This window comes from Dendrobates tinctorius, unplaced genomic scaffold (assembly GCF_039654945.1).
Source record: "Dendrobates tinctorius isolate UK_male_01 unplaced genomic scaffold, ASM3965494v1 ptg000107l, whole genome shotgun sequence".
Taxonomy (NCBI): Eukaryota; Metazoa; Chordata; class Amphibia; order Anura; family Dendrobatidae; genus Dendrobates; species Dendrobates tinctorius.
The window spans coordinates 26,716,642-26,739,373 of NW_027361775.1; the positions used below are offsets into that span (position 1 = coordinate 26,716,642).

The following is a 22,732-nucleotide window of genomic DNA, read 5'->3' on the forward strand; positions in this document are numbered from 1 at the left end:
GCCTTTTACTGGAAATAAGGGAAAAAAAAATTGAAGTCCAGAGTAATTGCAAAAAAAAAAAAAAAATTGCAGTTCTGATTTATTTTTATTTTTATTTTTACAGCATTAATCACAAAGTAAAAATGACTTGGCATAATGATTTTTCCGGGCCAGTACAATTACTGTAATACCAATTTTGTTCTTTTTTTTTTTTTTTTTTTTTTTTTTACTTTATCATACACGGAGCTGTATGAGGCCTTTTTTTTTTTTATTGATACCATTGTAGCGTACATTATATTTTGATCACTTTTTAATCTATATTTCTTAGAAATTTGGGGAAGTGCCGTAACTAAAAGGTAAGGCGCACTTTGACTGCCAGCCTTCCTACAGTGTGTGCAGAGCAACTTGTGCCCGAGTGTGATTGCTGCTGTGCTCCCTGTATACTTAGCAGTGATGGAGTCACTCTCCTGCTCCGCCTCGGTGAGAACAGTTACATGTTGCTTACACAGAGATTAAAACTTCATTTTCTCTGTGTCGTAGCATTTCAAGTCAGCCAGATACGCAAGCTTTTAACTTTATTTATCTGCCGTAAATATTATAGATATTCTCTTTCTCAATTATCGGCCTGTCTCAAAATAAACACTGCAGAATGCTAGTTCTTCAGAGTTTTATGATTTTTAAGCTTTTTTTTCAATGTGATAATTAACAAACCATACTTCCCTCCTGAACCTGGGCACCTCTACTCTGCGTTGAGCGTTGTGTTCCTCAGCGATCTTAGGATGTTTATATCACGTGAGTGGTGCTGCAGCCAATCGGCAACCGCTGATGGACTGCAGCCTTCCCAGTTCCGTCAGAATGGACGTATGGCGACCTCTCCAAGGCCACGTTCACATGATCAGTATTTGGTCAGTATTTTACATCAGTATTGGTAAGCCAAAACCAGAAGTGAGTGAAAAACTATTCTACTTTTCCTTGGATTGTTCCACTCCTGATTTTGGCTTATGATTACTGATGTAAAAACTGCTAACGGCCACGGTTGGCAAATGTAAATCCAACCTTACATTAGTGTGCTAACTTTGTCTGTCTTTTATATGCACATGTTGTGCCTACATTAATTAAATGTATGCTATTTCAACAGAGATGGGAGATGTTCAGGTGATATATACTTGGGTTGTCGCTTATCACCTGGGATAACATTAAGATATTACATGGAATATTCATCCTGTCACATCCTAATTTCCATGACAGCTGCCCCTGGCTATGAGTATTTTTTTAAAGGGAATATGTCAGTATGTTTTTGCTACCTCATCTGACAGCAGCAGTAATGTAGGTAAACAGAAGCTGAATCTAACGCTGTATCACTTACCGTAGTTTACTGGGTTCAGCAGTTGTGACCCAATCAGAGTTTTTAGATTTAGCATGCAACAGAGGTCAGAAAGCTAAGCATGCCCCACTACAGCTCTCTTTTTATGTCTTATTGACAGTGAGCTGCTTATCAGAGGAAGGGTGAGGTCAGTCTAAGGGCCCCGTCACACATAGCGATCTCACTAGCAAGATCGCTGCTGAGTCACAAGTTTTGTGACACAACAGCGATCTCACCAGCGAGATCGCTGTGTGTGACAGCGATAAGCGACCGGCCCCCCTGCCGGGATCGCTGTAGGAACGCCCAGGACTTTTCTTTGGTCGCTGGTCTCCCGCTGGCCAGCACGCATCGCTGCGTGTGACAGGCGGGAGACCAGCGATCAGCTGGCAACTAACGTACACATCGGGTATCCATGGGACGCACTCCCCTTAGATACCCGATGTGTACGTTAGTTACCAGCTCCCTGCATCAGCGCGCTGGTAACTAACAAACATAGCGACGCCGCGCCTTCGGCGTCGCTGTGCTGATCGCTGGTGAAGCTGTGTGTTTGACAGCTCACCAGCGATCACATAACGACTTACCAGCGATCCTGACACGTTGATATCGTTGTCGGGATTACTGTTGAGTCGTTATGTGTGACGGGGCCCTAACAGGCACTGAGATCTATCCCTGGATGTGATAATCACCAGATGGTAAACCTTCATTCTAAGTAAACAGCCTGATAAGTGACACATCCCTGAAAACTGTCTCGGCCATTACCTCCTACTGTCCTCAGATTACATAGCAAAAACCTGCTGACAGATTCCCTTTAAACAAGGTTGACATTAACATGTGAGAACCATTTGTACTCATAGACAAAAAAAATAATTTAACAATTATTGGTAGCGTAAAGGAATACTTTGGCTATGTTCTTACAATGAGCTTTTGGTGTTTTTTTGACATTGCATATTTTCGCTGAGCAAAAGCCGCAGCAATGTGCATTTATTGTATAGAAATCTCCTGCCCACTCTGCTTTTTTTAATGTATTTTTTAACTCTGTGTAACCTGACCTACGCTGTGTGTTTCAATCTGCAACATGCCAATTTCTCTTGTGAGAACACTGAGTTTAATGTGCAGATTGTCCCAACAGACTTGAATTAGATGCAGAAAATCCAGATAGAAAAAATCACGGGCGTTTTTAGTTTGTTTCCAGTGTGCAAAGCAGAATGCCTGGCCGCGCACACATCTGATGAGTTCACAGTGCTTGCTCTGGGAGTGGCCCCGATATGCTAATGAGGCTGGGCCAAAGCCTTCTAATTTGCATATGAAATAAGTTATCTTCTCGTACTGTACCATTATTAGGCGTAGTGCCAGTATGATTGTTATAGGGGCTCAGTCCCCTACAACAGTGGTCCCCAACCTTTTTTGCACCAGGGACCGGCTTGAACCAAGACCATTCTTCCATGGCCCGGCAGGGCGGGGATGGAGGTGTGACAGGGGCGGGGCTTTGGTCATAAGGGGGCGGGGCTATGGACGCAGTTGTAGTTTAGCAGTGCATATTTATCATTTAATTATAACATTTTTAATGTGACTCAACTCACCATAGGTTTTGAATGAGTGGGAGCACAGGGCTTGTTTCTGTTTCAGTGGGAGCACTGGGCTACTTCTACTGATGACCGTCACTGCTAATGATGATTGGAACCTACAAGGAAATGGAGCATTGAGCACTTAAGAACGATTGTACTGGAGTACTGTACATACTGATTATTTTCTAATCATCAGAAAATGTATGTGTGGTCCCCCCCGTCCAGCTCTGTGTGGCTCCCCCTGTTGTATGCATGGCTCCCCTGTCCCATCCTGTATGCATGGCTCCGCTCCCACTCTCCCTCCCTTGTATATATGGCTCCGCTCCCACTCTACCTCCCTTGTATACATGGCTCCGCTCCCACTCTCCCTCCCTTGTATATATGGCTCTGCTTCCACTCTCCCTCCCTTGTATATATGGCTCCGCTCCCACTCTCCCTCCCTTGTATATATGGCTCCGCTTCCACTCTCCCTCCCTTGTATATATGGCTCCGCTCCCACTCTCCCTCCCTTGTATATATGGCTCCGCTCCCACTCTCCCTCCCTTGTATACATGGCTCCGCTCCCACTCTCCCTCCCTTGTATATATGGCTCTGCTTCCACTCTCCCTCCCTTGTATATATGGCTCCGCTTCCACTCTCCCTCCCTTGTATATATGGCTCCGCTCCCACTCTCCCTCCCTTGTATATATGGCTCCGCTCCCACTCTCCCTCCCTTGTATATAGGGCTCCGCTCCCACTCTCCCTCCCTTGTATATAGGGCTCCGCTCCCACTCTCCCTCCCTTGTATATAGGGCTCCGCTCCCACTCTCCCTCCCTTGTATATAGGGCTCCGCTCCCACTCTCCCTCCCTTGTATATAGGGCTCCGCTCCCACTCTCCCTCCCTTGTATATAGGGCTCCGCTCCCACTCTCCCTCCCTTGTATATAGGGCTCCGCTCCCACTCTCCCTCCCTTGTATATAGGGCTCCGCTCCCAGTCTCCCTCCCCTGTATATATGGCTCCGCTCCCAGTCTCCCTCCCCTGTATATATGGCTCCGCTCCCACTCTCCCTCCTGTGTATATGGCTCCCCTCCCACTCTCCCTCCCTTGTGTATATGGCTCCGCTCCCACTCTCCCTCCCCTGTATATATGGCTCCGCTCCCATTCTCCCTCCCCTGTGTATATGGCTCTGCTCCCATTCTCCCTCCCCTGTATATACGGCTCCGCTCCCATTCTCCCTCCCCTGTATATATGACTCCGCTCCCACTCTCCCTCCCTTGTGTATATGGCTCCGCTCCCACTCTCCCTCCCCTGTATATATGGCTCCGCTCCCACTCTCCCTCCCCTGTTTATATGGCTCCGCTCCCACTCTCCCTCCCTTGTATATATGGCTCCGCTCCCATTCTCCCTCCCTTGTATATATGGCTCCGCTCCCACTCTCCCTCCCTTGTATATATGGCTCCGCTCCCATTCTCCCTCCCTTATATATGGCTCTGCTCCCACTCTCCCTCCCTTGTATATATGACTCCGCTCCCACTCTCCCTCCCTTGTATATATGGCTCCGCTCCCACTCTCCCTCCCTTGTATATATGGCTCCGCTCCCACTCTCCCTCCCTTGTATATATGGCTCCGCTCCCACTCTCCCTCCCTTGTATATATGGCTCCGCTCCCACTCTCCCTCCCTTGTATATATGGCTCCGCTCCCACTCTCCCTCCCTTGTATATATGGCTCCGCTCCCACTCTCCCTCCCTTGTATATATGGCTCGGCTCCCACTCTCCCTCCCTTGTATATATGGCTCCGCTCCCACTCTCCCTCCCTTGTATATATGACTCCGCTCCCACTCTCCCTCCCTTGTATATATGGCTCGGCTCCCACTCTCCCTCCCTTGTATATATGACTCCTCTCCCTCCCTTGTATATATGACTCCGCTCCCACTCTCCCTCCCTTGTATATATGGCTCGGCTCCCACTCTCCCTCCCTTGTATATATGACTCCTCTCCCTCCCTTGTATATATGACTCTGCTCCCACTCTCCCTCCCTTGTATATATGGCTCCGCTCCCACTCTCCCTCCCTTGTATATATGGCTCCGCTCCCACTCTCCCTCCCTTGTATATATGGCTCCGCTCCCACTCTCCCTCCCTTGTATATATGACTCCGCTCCCACTCTCCCTCCCTTGTATATATGGCTCCGCTCCCACTCTCCCTCCCCTGTATATATGGCTCCGCTCCCACTCTCCCTCCCCTGTATATATGGCTCCGCTCCCATTCTCCCTCCCCTGTGTATATGGCTCCGCTCCCATTCTCCCTCCCCTGTATATACGGCTCCGCTCCCATTCTCCCTCCCCTGTATATATGACTCCGCTCCCACTCTCCCTGCCTTGTGTATATGGCTCCGCTCCCACTCTCCCTCCCCTGTGTATATGGCTCTGCTCCCACTCTCCCTCCCTTGTATATATGACTCCGCTCCCACTCTCCCTCCCTTGTATATATGGCTCCGCTCCCACTCTCCCTCCCTTGTATATATGGCTCCGCTCCCACTCTCCCTCCCTTGTATATATGGCTCCGCTCCCACTCTCCCTCCCTTGTATATATGACTCCGCTCCCACTCTCCCTCCCTTGTATATATGGCTCGGCTCCCACTCTCCCTCCCTTGTATATATGACTCCGCTCCCACTCTCCCTCCCTTGTATATATGACTCCGCTCCCACTCTCCCTCCCTTGTATATATGGCTCCGCTCCCACTCTCCCTCCCTTGTATATACGGCTCCGCTCCCACTCTCCCTCCCTTGTATATATGGCTCCGCTCCCACTCTCCCTCCCTTGTATATATGGCTCCGCTCCCACTCTCCCTCACTTGTGTATATGGCTCCGCTCCCACTCTCCCTCCCTTGTGTATATGGCTCCGCTCCCACTCTCCCTCCCTTGTGTATATGGCTCCGCTCCCATTCTCCCTCCCCTGTGTATATGGCTCCGCTCCCACTCTCCCTCCCTTGTATATAGGGCTCCGCTCCCACTCTCCCTCCCTTGTATATAGGGCTCCGCTCCCACTCTCCCTCCCTTGTATATATGGCTCCGCTCCCACTCTCCCTCCCTTGTATATATGGCTCCGCTCCCACTCTCCCTCCCTTGTATATAGGGCTCCGCTCCCACTCTCCCTCCCTTGTATATAGGGCTCCGCTCCCACTCTCCCTCCCTTGTATATAGGGCTCCGCTCCCACTCTCCCTCCCTTGTATATAGGGCTCCGCTCCCACTCTCCCTCCCTTGTATATAGGGCTCCGCTCCCACTCTCCCTCCCTTGTATATAGGGCTCCGCTCCCACTCTCCCTCCCTTATATATGGCTCCGCTCCCACTCTCCCTTATATTTATGGCTCCGCTCGGCTCCCCCATCCTCCCCCATCATACTTACCCTCACGTCGCTGAACTTCCTTCCCGTCGCTGCACGTCCCTGCATCTCGCGGCGCTTCAGCTTCTTCCTGTGCGGAGCGGTCACGTGCTACCGCTCATTAAGGTCCATGAATATGGAAGCCACGCCTATGGGAGAGGAGTGGCGTCCATATTCATGACCTTAAATGAGCGGTAGCACATGACCGCTCAGCGCTGGATGAAGCCGCCGAGGGATGAAGCCGCCGCGGGATGCAGGGTGAGTATCAGCTGCTGCACCGCCCCCCGGCTCCCCTTGTGTCCGCGGACCGGCAAGGGCACTGCAACGGCCCGGTGCTGGGCCGCGGACCGGCGGTTGGGGACCCCTGCCCTACAACACTATAACCCATTTAAAATGCATTTTGGGGGTGTATGACTCCCTTTAAATGGAAGTAAAAGTTAAACATTTTTCTGATGATGCTTTTTAAATACTTCTATATGATCTCATTTTTAAATATGACAAAAATACTTGATTCCATCCTTTACTTTTGTAGAGTCGTGGGCCGGACTGGGGGGTGGTCCCTCTCTTACCGCGCAGAGATGTAACAGACACGATGGAGGCAAATGTCGGGTACAACAGGTCCAAGTTTTATTCTCTCTTGCCGCCCACTTGACGGCCTCCGCAGTACACCGCAATTCAATGCACTTCTTCACTTTACTTATCGGCCCTCTGTTCCCAGAGCCGCTTCCCGTACACCGTACTTTACACTGGGGACGTTTATGTATACACCGTCCCCTCTTCACTCTTCACTCCTGTCAGATCCGTCACTGTGGTCGCCTTAGGCCCGTAAACCAACAGTACTTCTACTGAACAGTCGTCTCTCTCAATACGGTATGCTTTACCTCAGTGCCTCGTCTTTTCTGCGGTACTTTCCTGTCAGGACCACCCCCCTGACGTTCTCTCTCCTCAGTCCCCCCTGCTTCGGTTTTCCTCAGAGTGCACAGACTGTCGTAGTCCTCCTGTCACTTGAGCTCCCCCTGGGGACTGGAACTTTCTGGAACCCTCCCTCAGTATTTATACCTTTACTGGTTCCCTGTAACTCCGCCCCCCATGACCAACGGTTCCCTAAGCGGATGTCACACTCACACTCCTCCCTGCCCTCTAATGGAATGGTCAACCCAAGGTACTGCACGTCCACTACACTTTCTCAGCTGTTTCCCCACTGTAGTAACTGACACCTGTCTAAACTGTGCAAACCTTCCTTTCTCTGTTCTGACACGTCCGTCCGGTCACCTTCCCTACACTTTCATGCCATGGGGCGCTTGGTAGATATTACAGTATGACTTGAGTGTTTTTCTTTGATTTCAGCATGACACACTGTTTCCCGTGGTCTTGCCCTTGGCAGCACTCACCTGATGGTGCCATCAGTGTACAACCCTCGTGAATGAGGGCATGCCATAAAACCAACTTTCCCAGACTAACTGTAGGGCTCTCCCACTATCTGCTATCCAATAAACATGTGACTGTAAACTTTTGTGCTGGAACCATCCATCACCATATCACTTCAGTAGGTTCAAAACAGTTGGAGTCATGACCTGACCTGACCCACAGTTCAGCGGCAGCACATGAATCATGTATCTGGCCCAGTGTGCCAGTAACATGATTGCACTCATTTTTCTTCATCTGTCAATCAAGTGGCATTTCTTCCAAGTCCTCAGGAGTACAAAGGGCCTGTCACACTAAGCGATATCGCTATAACGTCACTGGTTTTTGTGCCTGTGTGGCAGCTCACTAGCGACCACTTAGCAATGCACCAGCGATCCATATCGTTGTCGGGATCGCTGGTGCATCGCTAAGTGTAACGTTACCCTTAGTCTTCTAATAGACTGTTGTGGTCACAGACAGAAATACCGGGCAGGGCGGAGTAGGAAGCCGCCAGCATTGCTGATGGAAGATGGTTCCCTGTTGGGCATTTCACACTGACCAAAACATAAGCAGCCCAATTACTGCCTCCCTCTTTATAATAGGCTGTGTTTTACTAAATAAAGCTTGGGGGAGTAGGTAGGGGGAAGTTGTGGTATCTCAGAGATACTATAGTTTGTGCAGCTCCTTTCTTCAGGTGTATTTTCCTTTGTGTATATAGAGATACCTGTTAATCCTGCTGAGCAGCGAGGCAGGGATGGAATTCCTATTGTACCCATCTTTTTTTTTTTTTTTTTTTTTTCTTATAAACGTATGCTTTCTCTGAAATGCCATAGCTTACTTTCACAAGGATGAAAACAGCTAGTGGGTTCCCTTAAAGTAATATGACATAATGTTAGCCTTTATTGTCCCATATATTTATAAATGTCCATATAAAAGATTAAATACTAGACCGCTTCCTATTAAAATGTAACACTTGGCTTTATGGCTTTTTATACTAAAATTCGCACTTCCATAAACATGAAACCTGCAAGATAAGGTAGTAGGATTATTGATATGTAATCAGTAAGGCACAAGTTAATAAATGTAAGTTTATAAGTGTGAGGTTATCTCTCTTAGGTTACATCATGCAGTGCAGGATTAAAAAAAATTTGTGTGAAACTTTGGATGTGGAATTGGCACGGAAACAAAATGTGCAGTACAGTATGTTGTCCTATACAACTGCAGGCATATTCTGGCGAAGAATTTATGAACCCCTTAGTGACAGAGCGAATTTGGTACTTAATGACCGGGCCAATTTTTACAATTCTGACCACTGTCACTTTATGAAGTTATAACTCTGGAGCGCTTCAATGTATCCCACTGATTCTGACATTGTTTTTTCATGACGTATTGTACTTCATGTTAGTGGTAAAATTTATTTGCTATAACTTGCGTTTATTTATGAAAAAAATGAAAAATTTTGTAACTTTGAAACTTTTTAATTTTTGTACCCTTAAATCAGAGAGTGGTATCACACAAAATAGTTAATAAATAACTGTAGTGAAATAGGTATATGTATGGATGTATGACAAGCAGTAATTAACATCTGTCCCTAGACTGCAGGTCTCACAAAGGTCACAACATATGTTATCCTGAGAAAGGCATATAGCAAAAAAAACTTGGCACTCAACTTATTTACGAGATCCAGAAGTAATTTTTAATGCAGTCCAATCAATATGACAGAGACGTTTCGGTCCCACACGGACCTTCGTCAGTCCAACTGCTTAGAGAGGAAAACATCGAGGATAAGTATGCGTTTAACTCGTTTATAGCATGCCTGTAGAAATGGACAGGTAGGTGTGGGTGGAACCTCACACTGAATCTGCATGGGTATGCCGAGCGCAGGAGTAATGCCTACACTGACGCGGCGTCCACAACCAGTACTACCTAGGCAGACCTGTTTTGGTCAAACTAGCAGACTGCTCCTTGCTTCCCATTCATTTTGCCAACACCTACTGAAGCAGGTTGAGCAGAAAATGTGTCTGCTGGTAATTTTGGAAAGCTTATTTCTTTTGTGGAAAAGATTGGGCTCCTTGGTCCCAAACTACACATTCTGCTTATGGCAGAAAAGTGGGATCTACTGTACAGCCTGCACTGGCCATAGTAGCCGTGCTGGGAGAGGACGATTGCTGATCTACTACTACGTGTTTTTTTCCAGTGCAGGACATTCAGGTGAGGCTGTGGATAGCACTCTGTCACTAGAAGATGTGGCTGCCAGTGTTCTGTAGAAACTTCTGTACAGCACAAAGCCTTACTAATCAAATCTCACTATACAAAGACCAACATTGCTACCATATAGCGATGGCTATAATTCCAGCCCAGTCACTCTGTGGATGACCTAAGAAAATATAGTATAGGGGTTGTCTCAAGATGAATCTTCAGGATCGCACCATTCGCAGATCCCCCAGCTTCGGGGTTTGTGCACTCCTGTAGACTAAAGAGCCTGTCACACCTAGCGATATCGCTAGCAATATCGCTATAGCGTCACTGGTTTTGTGACGTTACAGCGATATTGCTAGCGATATCGCGATGTCTGATACTTGCCTCCGACCGGCTCCCCCGCTGGTTATCGCTGATCGCGCGAGAACGGCCTGGGCCGTTTCTCGTCGTCAGCTTCCTGCTGGGCTTCCTGTGGCCCCGACGAGTGACGCGTGGACGTGGGCGGGAGGACGTCAGGATCGCCGCGTCTGATGGGTAAGTAGCGACCCCCGACCGCTGCTATGTCGCTGGTGAGATCTGCCTGTATGGCAGCTCACTAGCGGCCACTTAGCGATGCACCAGCGATCCATATCGTTGTCGGGATCGCTGGTGCATCACTTAGTGTGACAGTACCCTTACTGTTCAGACCACCTGCATAATCATGAAACTGTCCTGAACTGTGTTCGATCCCAGGCTCCTAGCAGAGACAGCTTTCCATCCGACTTCAGAGTGTTCTGTCCCCACATGAGGCAAATGGAGGTGTAGTTGAGTGGGGCTGAGAGAGATTCCTACCTTTCGTTTCCTCGATGCAGAGCAGACAGGACCATTGTTGCTGTTTTGCTGTTCATGCGTCCGGAGAGATGATACACACCAGATATTGTGAAGTCCAGACTTGTTTATTGGAAATCTGGACATACTGCGTATGATTGGTAATGCAGTACTTCTCCAGAAATGCAGGTGTAACAACCCAGGTGGTACAGCAAGATGTGTGCAGCAAGGTATGCAGCAAGATGATTCAGCAAATTTAGCAAATTGTGAGTGGTCAAAAAACTGATGCCTTTCACAGCCTGGTAAGCGTGTCTCTCCCAGGAGAAAATGAAACTAGTAATGGCCACCGGCAGGAAGAGAAGGAGTCATCTGACCTGGAAGTGGGATGCATGTACTAGAATTAATTAGCTGCCGTCTACTATACAGAAAAGGACAGCAGGTGGCAGCAGACCAAATGCAAAACTGAATACAAAGAAAGGTAACATAACACAATTATATAAGCATACAATCATAACCTTAGATGGAACAGCACAGAGTGGTACAAATTGGCTCTAAGGCATAAAGCCTGATAGTGCCATGCGTTTCTTGTCTAGATAACCAGCCAAACTGTGTTTGCTGGGGCTAAACTAGTAATTTAAGTAGGGATTTTTAGTATGGGGTAAATTTTTAAAGTTCTTTGTTTTTATACTTTGCCATTTTACCCACTTATGAAGTTGAGACCACCACTTTAAATGATGTAACTCAGAGTTGACATCTTCATTTTCCTTTTACCTCTTTCAATCCAATCCGCCATAACTTATTCTGGTGACTGTGATTTTTCAGAGACCCAGACCTCGGAGGCCCTTTACTTTCCCATCACAGTATCTAAAAACGCCACACAATCTACACCCACTGCTCATTCAGCTGCCCCTTTAAAAGCACCATCCTATGTTAAACATTGTAATGATTCCCCCCGTGTGCCCCACATGGTAGTTTTGTTGTCTTTTGTTTCGCCAACACAGTATTAGTACCCCTCTGCCCTCTTTGTGTAAATGTAATAAACTGCAGGTGCTGAGGATGTTGCCACGGATCCGAGACACAGACCAAGAGTTAAAAGTATATTGACAGGGACTATACTCAGTTACATTTAACCCCCCCTGCTACTCCCTGTGTGGAGAGAAAGCAGTAAAGCAGCAAAATGGTACTAAAGAAAACTATTTAACAGTTATGCAGTGTTGAAATGGTTAACTAAGATTATTATAACTTATCAGTCCATGGAAAGCTTGATTTAAAGGGTCTCCTCCCACGTTGGCACCGACAACAGCGGCGCTTGCAGTCTCTACAGTCTATCCTCTGAATGAAGTTGGAGCCTCCAGGGGTTAAGGCTAGGTGCTGGGAAACGATGCGAACCTGAATCTCCCCTGCTCTGAATCTCTGTATGATACCCCGTCTGTCTCTCCGCAGGAACAATGCTGCGCGCACTAGCAAGTCTCTTTACCACACTCGGTGGCTGCGGCATGTCACTGCGGTCACCAGGACTGCACGCACGGGTCACTGTCTCTGCACTGTCATGGGGAAAGTCTCCTCTGGTCACAGAGGCTACCGAGTCCACGTACTCGCATACAACGCTCTTAAAGGGAATCTGTCACCCCACTTTTGAGCTATAAGCTGCAGCCACAGCCATCAGGGGCTTATCTACAGCATTCTGTAATGCTGTAGATAATTCGGTCCAATGGGTGTTGCGGTCCGGTCCGGCGCCTTCCATTATCTAGAGATGATGACCTCCTTCTTCTGCCACAGCTCCTGCGCAGGCATACTTTATCTGCCTTGTTGAGGGCAGAGTAAAGTACTGCAGTGCGCAGGCGCCGGGAGAGGTCTGGCGCCTGCGCTCTGCAGTACTTTACTCTGCCCTCAAAAAGGCAGATAAAGTACGCCTGCGCAGGAGCTCCGGCAGAAGTAAGAAGGAGGACGTCATCTCTAGAAGATGGGAGGCGCCGGACCGAACCGCGACACCCACCACATCGGACCACACCCCTCGGTGAGTATAATCTAACTCATTTTTCTTCTCTTTCAGGTTACATCGGAGGCTTATCTACAGCATTACAGAATGCTGTAGATAAACCCCTGATGGCTGTGGCCGCATCTTATAGGCTGAAAATGGGATGACAGATTCCCTTTAACTCTTTTTTTCTTCACTCCCAGTCCTCTGACGGGGAGTTCGCTCTCTCTCTGGGAGCGTGGTGCTGCAGCCTGCTCTCTGTCTGGCACGCTCTGTTTTCACGCCCTTTCCCTGCACAGCTTCCTGTCCATCACCCTTCCTCTCATGTCACAGCCCCCCCACGGTCACATGGTTCAGTCGGTCCGGGCCAGAATATCTCCTCCCAAACCCCCCCCCGGCAGCCCTGCTGTCTGCCTAGATGGTTCCGGATACGGAGCAGGAGAGGTAACTCCTTTTAGGCTCTTCTTCCTCTTCACCCCCTTACATAAACGCATAGTAATGATATCCCAAAATAGTAATGATGCCCCTTAAGTGCCCACTTCACAGCAATAGTGTCCTATCACAGTAAAGATTCCTACTTTGTACCTCCACACAGAAAGTGCCACTGTGTAAATGCCTTCACCTGCTTGCTAGGTGCTGTGCCAATCAATGACAATGTATCTGTACTTGGCTCTGAGCCCACTCTGACACCGCTCTTCTTTTACCCCTGCCACTAGGAAAGCTGCTGCTTATACGTACTTGGCAGCATGGTTGTTGTAGGCTTTTCTGAAGAGGTGAGTTTTTTCGGTTGATATTGAAGGTTTCAAAGGTAAGGTGAGCTTGATAAATTTGGTTAGCAAAGAGCAAGGAAGACGGACAAGAAATCTTGGAGACTTTTTTTTTTTTTGGCTCTTTCAAGAGTCATGGGGCATTTTACATGTCTTTTCAGACCGAGTGGTCCACATAAAAGCATTGAGACTTGGCCGTTATTGATCCATATGTAGGTTTAAACCAGCCAATGCAAGTTTATGGGTCTGCAAAACAAACCAGATTGCACTCAAATGCCATCTGTATGGTGGACAAATAGTAAAATTTGGGAGTTCTTAGTTGTTGATACATTTTAATGGCCAACTGAAAAGATGGTAACAAATAGCAAACTTTGAAGACTACTCCAATCTTTTCATCAGGCATAGTGTAACACAATCTGAAGTCACATTTATACACAACAGGACACTGTAATAGTGCAGTAAATAAGATGAGACATGAAGCAGAACTATTAATGTCGGAAGACGACAAATATTTGTGAAAGGACATATTGGAGGAGTCCATAGAAAAGTGTGAAAGTTTTATTGTCCTGTGATTGAGGTCTGGTCCATGGTTGTGATGCCCCCACTAAGTTTGAGAAGCACATTCCTAGGTGATGTCGAAAGGCCTAAATCCAGGCAACACATTCATTCCTGCTCTGAATGGTTGTCACAACTTTGTACTCCCAAATTTGTATGTGAAGTTGAGATTTGAAGTTGCCTTTTAATACCAGTAATGTCATGTCCATGGTGCTGTGATCAGGCATAAAAAAAATGCTTGGCCTCAGGTAGATCTATTCTTTTTTTTTTTTTTTTTCTTGTGTAGCAATGAGAATTCATCCTTGTTCTAATTTTTTGCCCTATGTCCCCCACATACAGACCCCGAATGGCCATTTGCTGCATAGAATTAAGTACACCACATTAGATGTGATGCAGCTGAAAGTACCAAGGATCTTGTAGTCCTGATGAGAAAATATAAAACCTGTTCATTTATAATGACAAACGGACAAGATAAAGATCCCCAAATCACATCCGGACTATGTGATACATATTCAGATTTGTGTGTTTGTGTGTGATCTATTGCAAGTAACAGTAGGCACATTGAATATAGAAAATGAGCACTTGTGACAGAAGAATAGGAACTATGCAGTAATAACATTCCTTAGTAAAGAGAAATTTGATCTCTGGAACTTGACTCATAAGGATTCATTGTTGGATCACACAGGTGCGCTTGCTTGCATACATTCACGTATATGATTGTCAACTATTTCTATTGACAATGGACATATCACATGTCGTGTTTATTGTAAGAAGCTAGCATAATACGTTCATGAAAAGTCATGCAAGAGTATATACCAGAGCAGACTGTACTAAATAAATTATTGCTAGTTATATTACTGCATATTGGAAAATATTGTTGGAGGATGTGCTACTAATCTTAAAGGGAACCTCTCTTCCAAACAAACAAATCCGCTTTTACCTGCAGACATGGAGGTAATCTGCAGGTATATACTGTTTTTAGCATGTTCGACAGTCTAAATCAGGGGTGGGGAACCTCAGGCTCGTGGGCCATAAATGACCTTTTCTTTGGCCCCAGGCAGATTGTCGGGTACTGCAGTTCTCAGGCCGGCAGCTGCGTTTTGATGGCTGCTAGTCATTTCGTTTCTGGTTGCTATGCAGGCACACGTGCAATGAAAGATTACATCTTCCCGCTGGTCAGTCCCAGCTTCAGAAAGTACTTCGAGGGTGGAGTTAGCGTGAAATGCTCCCGTCCCACAGAGGAGGATCGCTGTGTCTCCTGTGGCATCTGTGCTGCAGCCCTCTGTGGCATCTGCGCCGCAGCCCCTTGCCTCCTCTTCCTGTGGCGTTTGTAGTGGACACTAGTCCTGAGTCTAATGTTTTTTGTTTTTTTTAAATCCTTTGTAAACTGACTTTCGGAGCATGTTTGAAATCCTGAAAGTGAATTTCTCTTGAGTACACTGAGATTTATATACGGTTATTTATGTAACAGAAAACACACTTAAAAGTGAAATGAGAAAAATGCAAGTAACTTAATTTACTAAATAGGTGCAACCTCCAAACCACACAAAATTCTCATTGTAGGACCGTAGTATAAGGGTATGTGCACACGTGGCGGACTACCCTGCGGATTTTGCTAAATCTGCAGGTAAAATGACGTGTTTCACCTGCGGATTTAGTGCAGATTTACTGCGGATTTTCTGCAGATTTTGTGCGGATTTCGCCTGCGTTTTTTGCACCTGCGGATTTCTATAATGGAGCAGGTGTAAAAACGCTGCGGATTCCGCACAGCGAATTGACATGCTGCGGATTCAAATCCGCAGCAAATCTGCATGGAAAAATCTGCAGTATGTGCACAGTGTTTTTCATTTTACATAGACTTTAATGGTACTGTACACCGCAGGAGAATCTGCCAAATCCGCTGCAGATCCGCAACGTGTGCACATACCTTAAAAGCCATGGAGTGGTGCTCTGCCCAAGGCTGTTAACCTATTAAATGCTGCTGTGATTCAAGTATGTTGTGCTGAGTACTGTTCATAAAGGTGGTGGTGACCCACTCTTGTACAGAGGCCCACCAGAGGATTCTCCTGTTGGCCAGTCAAAACCTGTGTATGAGGCCGTTGCATTACGGTCCGGAGACATAGTCATCCTGTGCATTGCAATCTGCACTCAAAACTGATACATGGACGGTCTGAGTTTGCCCAAACACTGTGTTCTTTTCCACAAGGAATTCGAAGTTCATTTGGCACAGGGGACAGGGGAAATGGGTAGCTATGATGCATTATTTTTTTTATTTTTTTTTTTACACTAACAAAGTATTCTTTAAACTGAAAAAAACGTCAACTATACCTATAAAGCCTTTTATGACAATTTATGCTTAGACATTATATTTTACTAAACCAGATAGCAGTCATTATGTACAGTAATTATAGTTACCAAATTGCCACCAAATTAGTCTTTACACTGCAGATTTAATACAAAGTCCATAAACTGAAGTGAGTTGGAATCTTCCTTCTTTTCCATGAAGCATACTTGTACTTATTATATTTGCATAATATTACAACATGACAATCAAGATAACTGTTCCTATCTGTTTCACATAAGCACATTTTTATCCTCATGTTATATATAGTGAGTCTGTTGCTTTTTGACCCCTAAAAACTGACAGCACAAGAGGATATGGAGAGCTGTGTAAACCTACATGGGGTTGATCATCCTCCCGATTGCATGACACAAGAAATCTTGGTTTCAGTGCCCAGTTGCTATGATCACAACAGCCTGGAAATCTGTTGTTCATTTGTACTTCCCAGGGCTTTGCGCATTACTTCCACAACCTGTCCCCTCTGCTATTAGTGGCAGATTTAGGCTATGTGCACACGTTGCGGAAGTTACCGTGGGAATTCTGTAATTCCATTCCGCGGGAAAACCGCATTTTAAATTCATAGTGTTTGACGAGTGTGAGGCTGCCTATGCAGCATCATTAGCAAAAAGATCTAATGTTAAAAATAATAAAAACAATAAAAAATCGTGTTTTTCTCACCTTACGATGTCCCGCACAGTGTTCCCGATCATCGCGATGCTCTCGTTCCCAGTAATGCCTTGCGAGACCTTTGATGTAGCGGTCTTGCGAGACCGCTACGTCATCACAGGTCCTTGCCGCAAGGCATTACTGGGAATGGGAGTTGGCGCAAATGTTCTGCTTACTTTTTGCATGGTGGGCACAGCCACATGCAGAAAGTAAGCAGAACAATTCATTCCTATGTGGGCGGAATCGCCGCGATTCCGCAAAATTAATGAGCATGCTGCGTATTTTTCCGCGATGCGATTCCGCCGTGGGAAAATCCACAGCATTGCGGGATCCCATAGGATTGCATGGGATGCTGTTTTTTTGCAGTTTCGTGGCAAAATCGCATGTTAAAAACCGCCACGAAAACGCGAAAAAACCGCAACGTGTGAAAGCAGCCTTAGTGGTCTCCTGGTTGAACTTTTAAAGCATTCACACGGATGAAAGGATTTGGGGAATCTTCAATTCACTTCACCCCGGGAGCTCCACATAAAAAGACCATTTCCTGGGTATTCATGATTGTGGTACTGGAGGCATTGAAACACATTTTGTCTACAACTGACCTCCTATAGCATATGGTTAATTTACAACAATATACCTTTGGAACTATCCAGGCCAATCTTTATTGCAGATTGGACCCTGGGGTTAGCTCAAACGAGATTTTTGGGGGAAGGGTGTTGGACCCTGGCGGTAGCTTGAAGCAGAGTTAAGGGGTGGGGGTTGGGTTTATCTTTTTGGAGAATGTATGTGCACTTTCAATGGGCAGAGGGGAGATTGTTGCAAACAGCTCAAGCAGAATTTTATTGCCCAGGACTAAAAAGCTTAGGCATTGAATTAAACATGAGATTATTTTTACCCCTTATGTCATCTGTCAAGATGGGGTGGGAGGATTCAGGAGGCCCCCTAAGGGTATGTTTCCACGTAGCGGATACATTCAGTATTTGCTGCAGATTGAACATGCGTATAGCTGCAGCGTTTAATCCGCAGCAGCCAGATGTTACAGCATAGTGGAAGGGATTTTATGAAATCCAGTCTCCACTATGCATCCGAATACGCGGGTGCATACCAGCTAAACTGGACATGCGGTGCATCTTTTTAGACCATAGCATGTCTGTTTATCTTGTGGAGATGCTCAGTCTCCGCAAGGTAAACAGCCTACTCTATGGATACGCTGCGGTAATTCCAGATGTGTTGAACGAGCACATCCGGAATCACCGCATGTACAGATGGGGGTGGAGCTTTGGGCGGAGCGGGGTTTCCGCTCTGTCCAAAGCGCAAACATAACGGTACGTGGAAACGTACCCTAAAAGTTGGCTCATCAGATGGTTCAAAGTACTTTTTATGTAATGAAGGCCTATATTGTGAGTCCGTGTGTGTGTGTGTGTGTGTGTGTGTGTGTGTGTGTATTTAACTGAATACTAAAGCTTAGCTTTCACTGTAGTCACAGATGATGTCTTATTGTGGCCTCTTTTAGATTCAAAATTCCTGTCCTTTCTTAGAGTTTTAGAGCTTTTAACAAGGTTCCATGTTGTCCGAGCCGGGAATGGAATGACAGTTAACTCCTCTATAAACAGCAGCTAACACTGCATCCACCAACCACAATAGGTGATCACAGCTGATCTTGCTCCCCTTTTCCTCACATTGGCCTTTGCACATGCACATTAGATGTCTCAATGCAAAAGAGTCTGCAACTGTTCACTGTGGCCATATGCATGTGTTTCCTGAAACAGGAAGTTCATCTGAAAAAGCCCCAGTGGCAGTGTGAAAATTGCAAGATTACAACTTTCTTCATTTTAATTGTAACATGGAAAAAAATGCACCCCAAAAAATCATATTTACTTGATTTAAACAATAGGTTATGTTGTTCATTTTCGGATAATGGCTTTAAATTGGGCAAGCAAGAAGTTTGTCAGACACCTCAAAAATTACTTACAGAAGCAAAATCGTTCTCTCCCCTCAAATATATAGGGCACTTTACAATGTGTATGACCATTTTGAAACTGACTAGGTTGTGACCTTTCACAGAATAGTTATCAACAGCACAATCCCATCTATATGCAAAATTCACCAAACCCACTAATCCACTCATGTTAATAAAGTCCATATTTAAAAATGTGTGATCAGATCCAGTTTATTCCATTAGTAAACTAGAAAAGTGCTCCAATACTAGTCTGACAGGTATCTTTTTGTTCTGGTTTGCTGATGAAATAAACTATGAATCATTGCTGAAGAACCCCTTGGATGCTGGCACATTTTTACCAAGGTATATTGACCTTGAAATACTTCACCAAACATCTAAATGCCACCTGGTCACGTTTTTTTGGTGGTGGAGCTGTGGCTAATCATTTAGTGCACAGCTACTCTACAACCTGACCTAGAATGTTGTATGTATGTGTGTGTATGTATATATATATATATATATATATATGATATTAAAACTCTGAATAAACTAATTCCATGTAGTTTATATATATGAATAGAAGGTGCTGGTGAGACTTTTCTAAAATAAATTTCCATAAGTGTCAAACTTAAGTCTAAACATGAGATACTAGAGCTTTTCAGAGCAAATGTTCAAGTTGTGAGACCATACTATGAATGTCACCCAGACAGTAGGGCAACCTGTTCTAAAGCATTCAGTCTTATATCTGCTGCGCCTTCTTCTTAATAAACGCCTCGACTTAGCCTGGTTGTACATTTTACACATCTCTACATAGGTAGTCCTATTTTATACAAATGTCCTTCTGCCAGATAGCTTACAAAGCTCAGTTTGAGTTCCATGTTCTAGTCCCTTCCCGTTAACCAGCATCTTGCTGCTCATGCAGTAGAAAGACGTCTTTCATTGCAAAGTCCCATTTAATTGCCTCGAAACTGAAGAGGCTTCTCTGTAATGTAAACGTGCCAGGTAGTGTGTGTAAGAGGCGTTCTGATGGTGATCCGAATCACGTTAACCTCTAAAGCCTTTATCCACATAAGATCAGGAAAGCCTGTTGATAATTGTGCTATTCACTGAAAATGCAAACCTACAAATTCTCACATCCCCCCCCCCCCTCCCCCCAGCTACTCCTAAATAGTCTCAAGGAGAAAAAAAAAGTACAAGGTAAACATTAGAAGCAGTAGTACACATCCTGTGCTAATAAATGGGATGCAGAGAAACTTTCAGAATGCTAAAAGTGTCCTAAATCTATTTTTCTGTTTTAGATGTGTTCTTTTCAGGGGCACTTATGTTACCGTATGCTTCTATGCAAGCATTTCTTACTCGTCATCAGCAGTTTGTACATTAAGTATCCAAATAGTTCTAAGTCAAAATTTTTCCCAAAATCTGACATGTATGTATTAAATGAAGTTTTTGTTGAAAAAATTCACAACTGTGTATGCAGTAGCCTATTACCATTGGGTGTGATATCCTTTTACATAGTTCAGTTTGACACTGTAATTTATGCTAGCAATAATGACACATTTTTTACATTTCAGAAAATATTGACACAATACAAATAACCTGGATGTAGTAGTACTTGAAATAGAAACTGATCATGACAGGCCTGTCTAGGTCCAGAAAAGATCAGCTGTATAAAGATTTTACATAGTCATTATTTTTCTTCACATACCGTGTAATTAAAAATCTAATAATGGAATCTTGTCTGTTTGCAGGAGAAAGTTAGTCTACAAAAGTGTCTGCATCTCATTCTGCTTGATAATCATGTTGACCATCTTCCAGAGGGGGACATCACCTGGACTTCTTTTCACTGAAAGTAGTATGGATTCAGAGGAGCTTTTAAGTACTATGAAAAGGGACACTCATCTTGTCCCAGACGGGTTTTGGGCAGCCAAAACAGAGAAACAAGTGACCACAGCTTCTGTTACTGATCCATATCCTACTGAATGGGATGTAACTTCCATCAACTGCACTGCAAATTGGAACCTTACCAAGTTGAACTGGTTCAATATGCTGGAACCTAACTTCCAGCAGTTTCTTTTGTATCGACACTGCCGTTATTTCCCCATGATTATTAATAACCCTCAGAAGTGTTTTGGAAACATTGATCTTTTAATTGTGGTCAAATCAATAATAACTCAACATGACCGCCGGGACGTTATTCGCAAAACGTGGGGAAAGGAGAAAAAAATTAATGGCAAGAAAATAAAAACCATATTTCTTCTAGGGACTGCCATGAAAGAAGAGGAACGAGCCAATTACCAAAAACTGTTGGATTTTGAGAATCAGATATATGGAGATATTTTACAATGGGATTTTTTAGATTCCTTTTTTAACTTGACTCTAAAAGAAGTGCACTTTCTAAAGTGGATGACTATTTACTGTCAGCATGTTACCTATATTTTTAAAGGAGATGATGATGTGTTTGTCAGTCCAAATAATGTTTTGGACTATCTGGATGGCAAAACCTCACCGGACCTTTTCGTTGGAGATGTACTCTACAAAGCAAGACCCATCCGGAAAAAAGAAAATAAATACTACATCCCAAACTCCCTTTATAATAAAAACTTCTATCCTCCATATGCTGGTGGTGGTGGATTTATCATGGCAGCTTCTTTGGTGAAGAGACTGTTCAAAGCTTCAGAAACCTTGGATCTGTATCCAATCGATGATGTCTTTCTCGGGATGTGCCTAGAAGTTATTAAAGTCAACCCTGTCATGCATGAAGGGTTTAAAACATTTGGCATTGTAAAGAATAAAAACAGCAAAATGAACAAGGAGCCATGTTTTTATCGCAGTATGATTGTCGTGCACAAACTGCTGCCTGCTGAACTACTACAAATGTGGGAACTTGTGCATAGTAATTTAACCTGTTCTCGGAAGGTCAACATTCTTTAGTGTCAGGAAGAAGTCAGGAGAGAAATCCTGAAAAAAAAAATGACTTTATTTTTATAATAACTGTTTTCCTGGCCGGTTTCGGGAGAAAACACATGTCAAAAGATTTATTTTCATAGTTCATTTATCTGTTGGCAATAGGACATTGTGACCCTCTTGTTTAAAGCATTACAAGCCCTTTCCTAGGTACGATAACGTCTGTAATAAATTAAGTCTTGCTTTTTGCCTTGGATTTATATATTTAACATGTATAAGGCTCAAATGACAAATCCTTTTTTTTTATGGGAACAAAACAAATCAATGAAGTATACACTGAACACTAGGTATAATTGTCACGTGGAGAAAAGCCATGAGTTCCTAAACACAATTTTCTATAAATGGTGCTGTCTATCTTGTGGTCTATGGGCTGGGTATAGCTCTCCACAAAAACCTGCAGATATGTTTTATTGTGGACTTTGCAAATGCTTGAAAACTGAAATTGTTTTATAATATTTATGTTAAAGTTGTTTTCAATAATTGCTCTCTACGTTGAATGATTTTTTTTCTGTTCTGAAAATTGTTAATTTATAAAAGTAAGTATTAAATTAATTGGCATCCAAATAATTTTAAAATTTGTAACTTTATTTGACACTGCTTTGATTTATGGTAAGATGCTACATTTCTTTAGGCATCTTATTTTGTTGTTCAAAGTGTTTTTAATGAATGTGTTTAAAATGTTATGGGGGAATAGGGGTACAAAAAAGTAAAGGGGAAATCATTAGGGAAACAAGGGACAAATATTAAAAAGGGGGAAGAAGGATACTTTGTAAAGCAGACCGTTTAAGGATCAAGAAAAGCATTATATTCCTTTCATATAATAGCTGTTAATAAAATATCCAA

The 22,732-nt window shown here is 44.6% G+C and overlaps 1 protein-coding gene across 3 annotated transcripts in view; it reads left to right on the plus strand.

Moving 5' to 3' along the window:
- Positions 1-22,456, plus strand: part of B3GNT7 (UDP-GlcNAc:betaGal beta-1,3-N-acetylglucosaminyltransferase 7) — a 36,840-nt gene extending 14,384 nt beyond the window's left edge. For 2 of the 3 annotated variants that reach the window (XM_073589310.1, XM_073589312.1), the window contains exon 2: positions 20,674-22,456. In XM_073589310.1, coding sequence (XP_073445411.1) covers positions 20,674-21,856 — 1,183 coding nt within the window. In that variant the 3' untranslated portion in view covers positions 21,857-22,456. Of the gene's footprint in view, positions 1-6,849; positions 6,882-20,673 lie in introns of those variants that run through there. The other variant, XM_073589309.1, reaches the window with a different exon arrangement.
- The last annotated feature ends 276 nt before the right edge of the window (positions 22,457-22,732 follow it).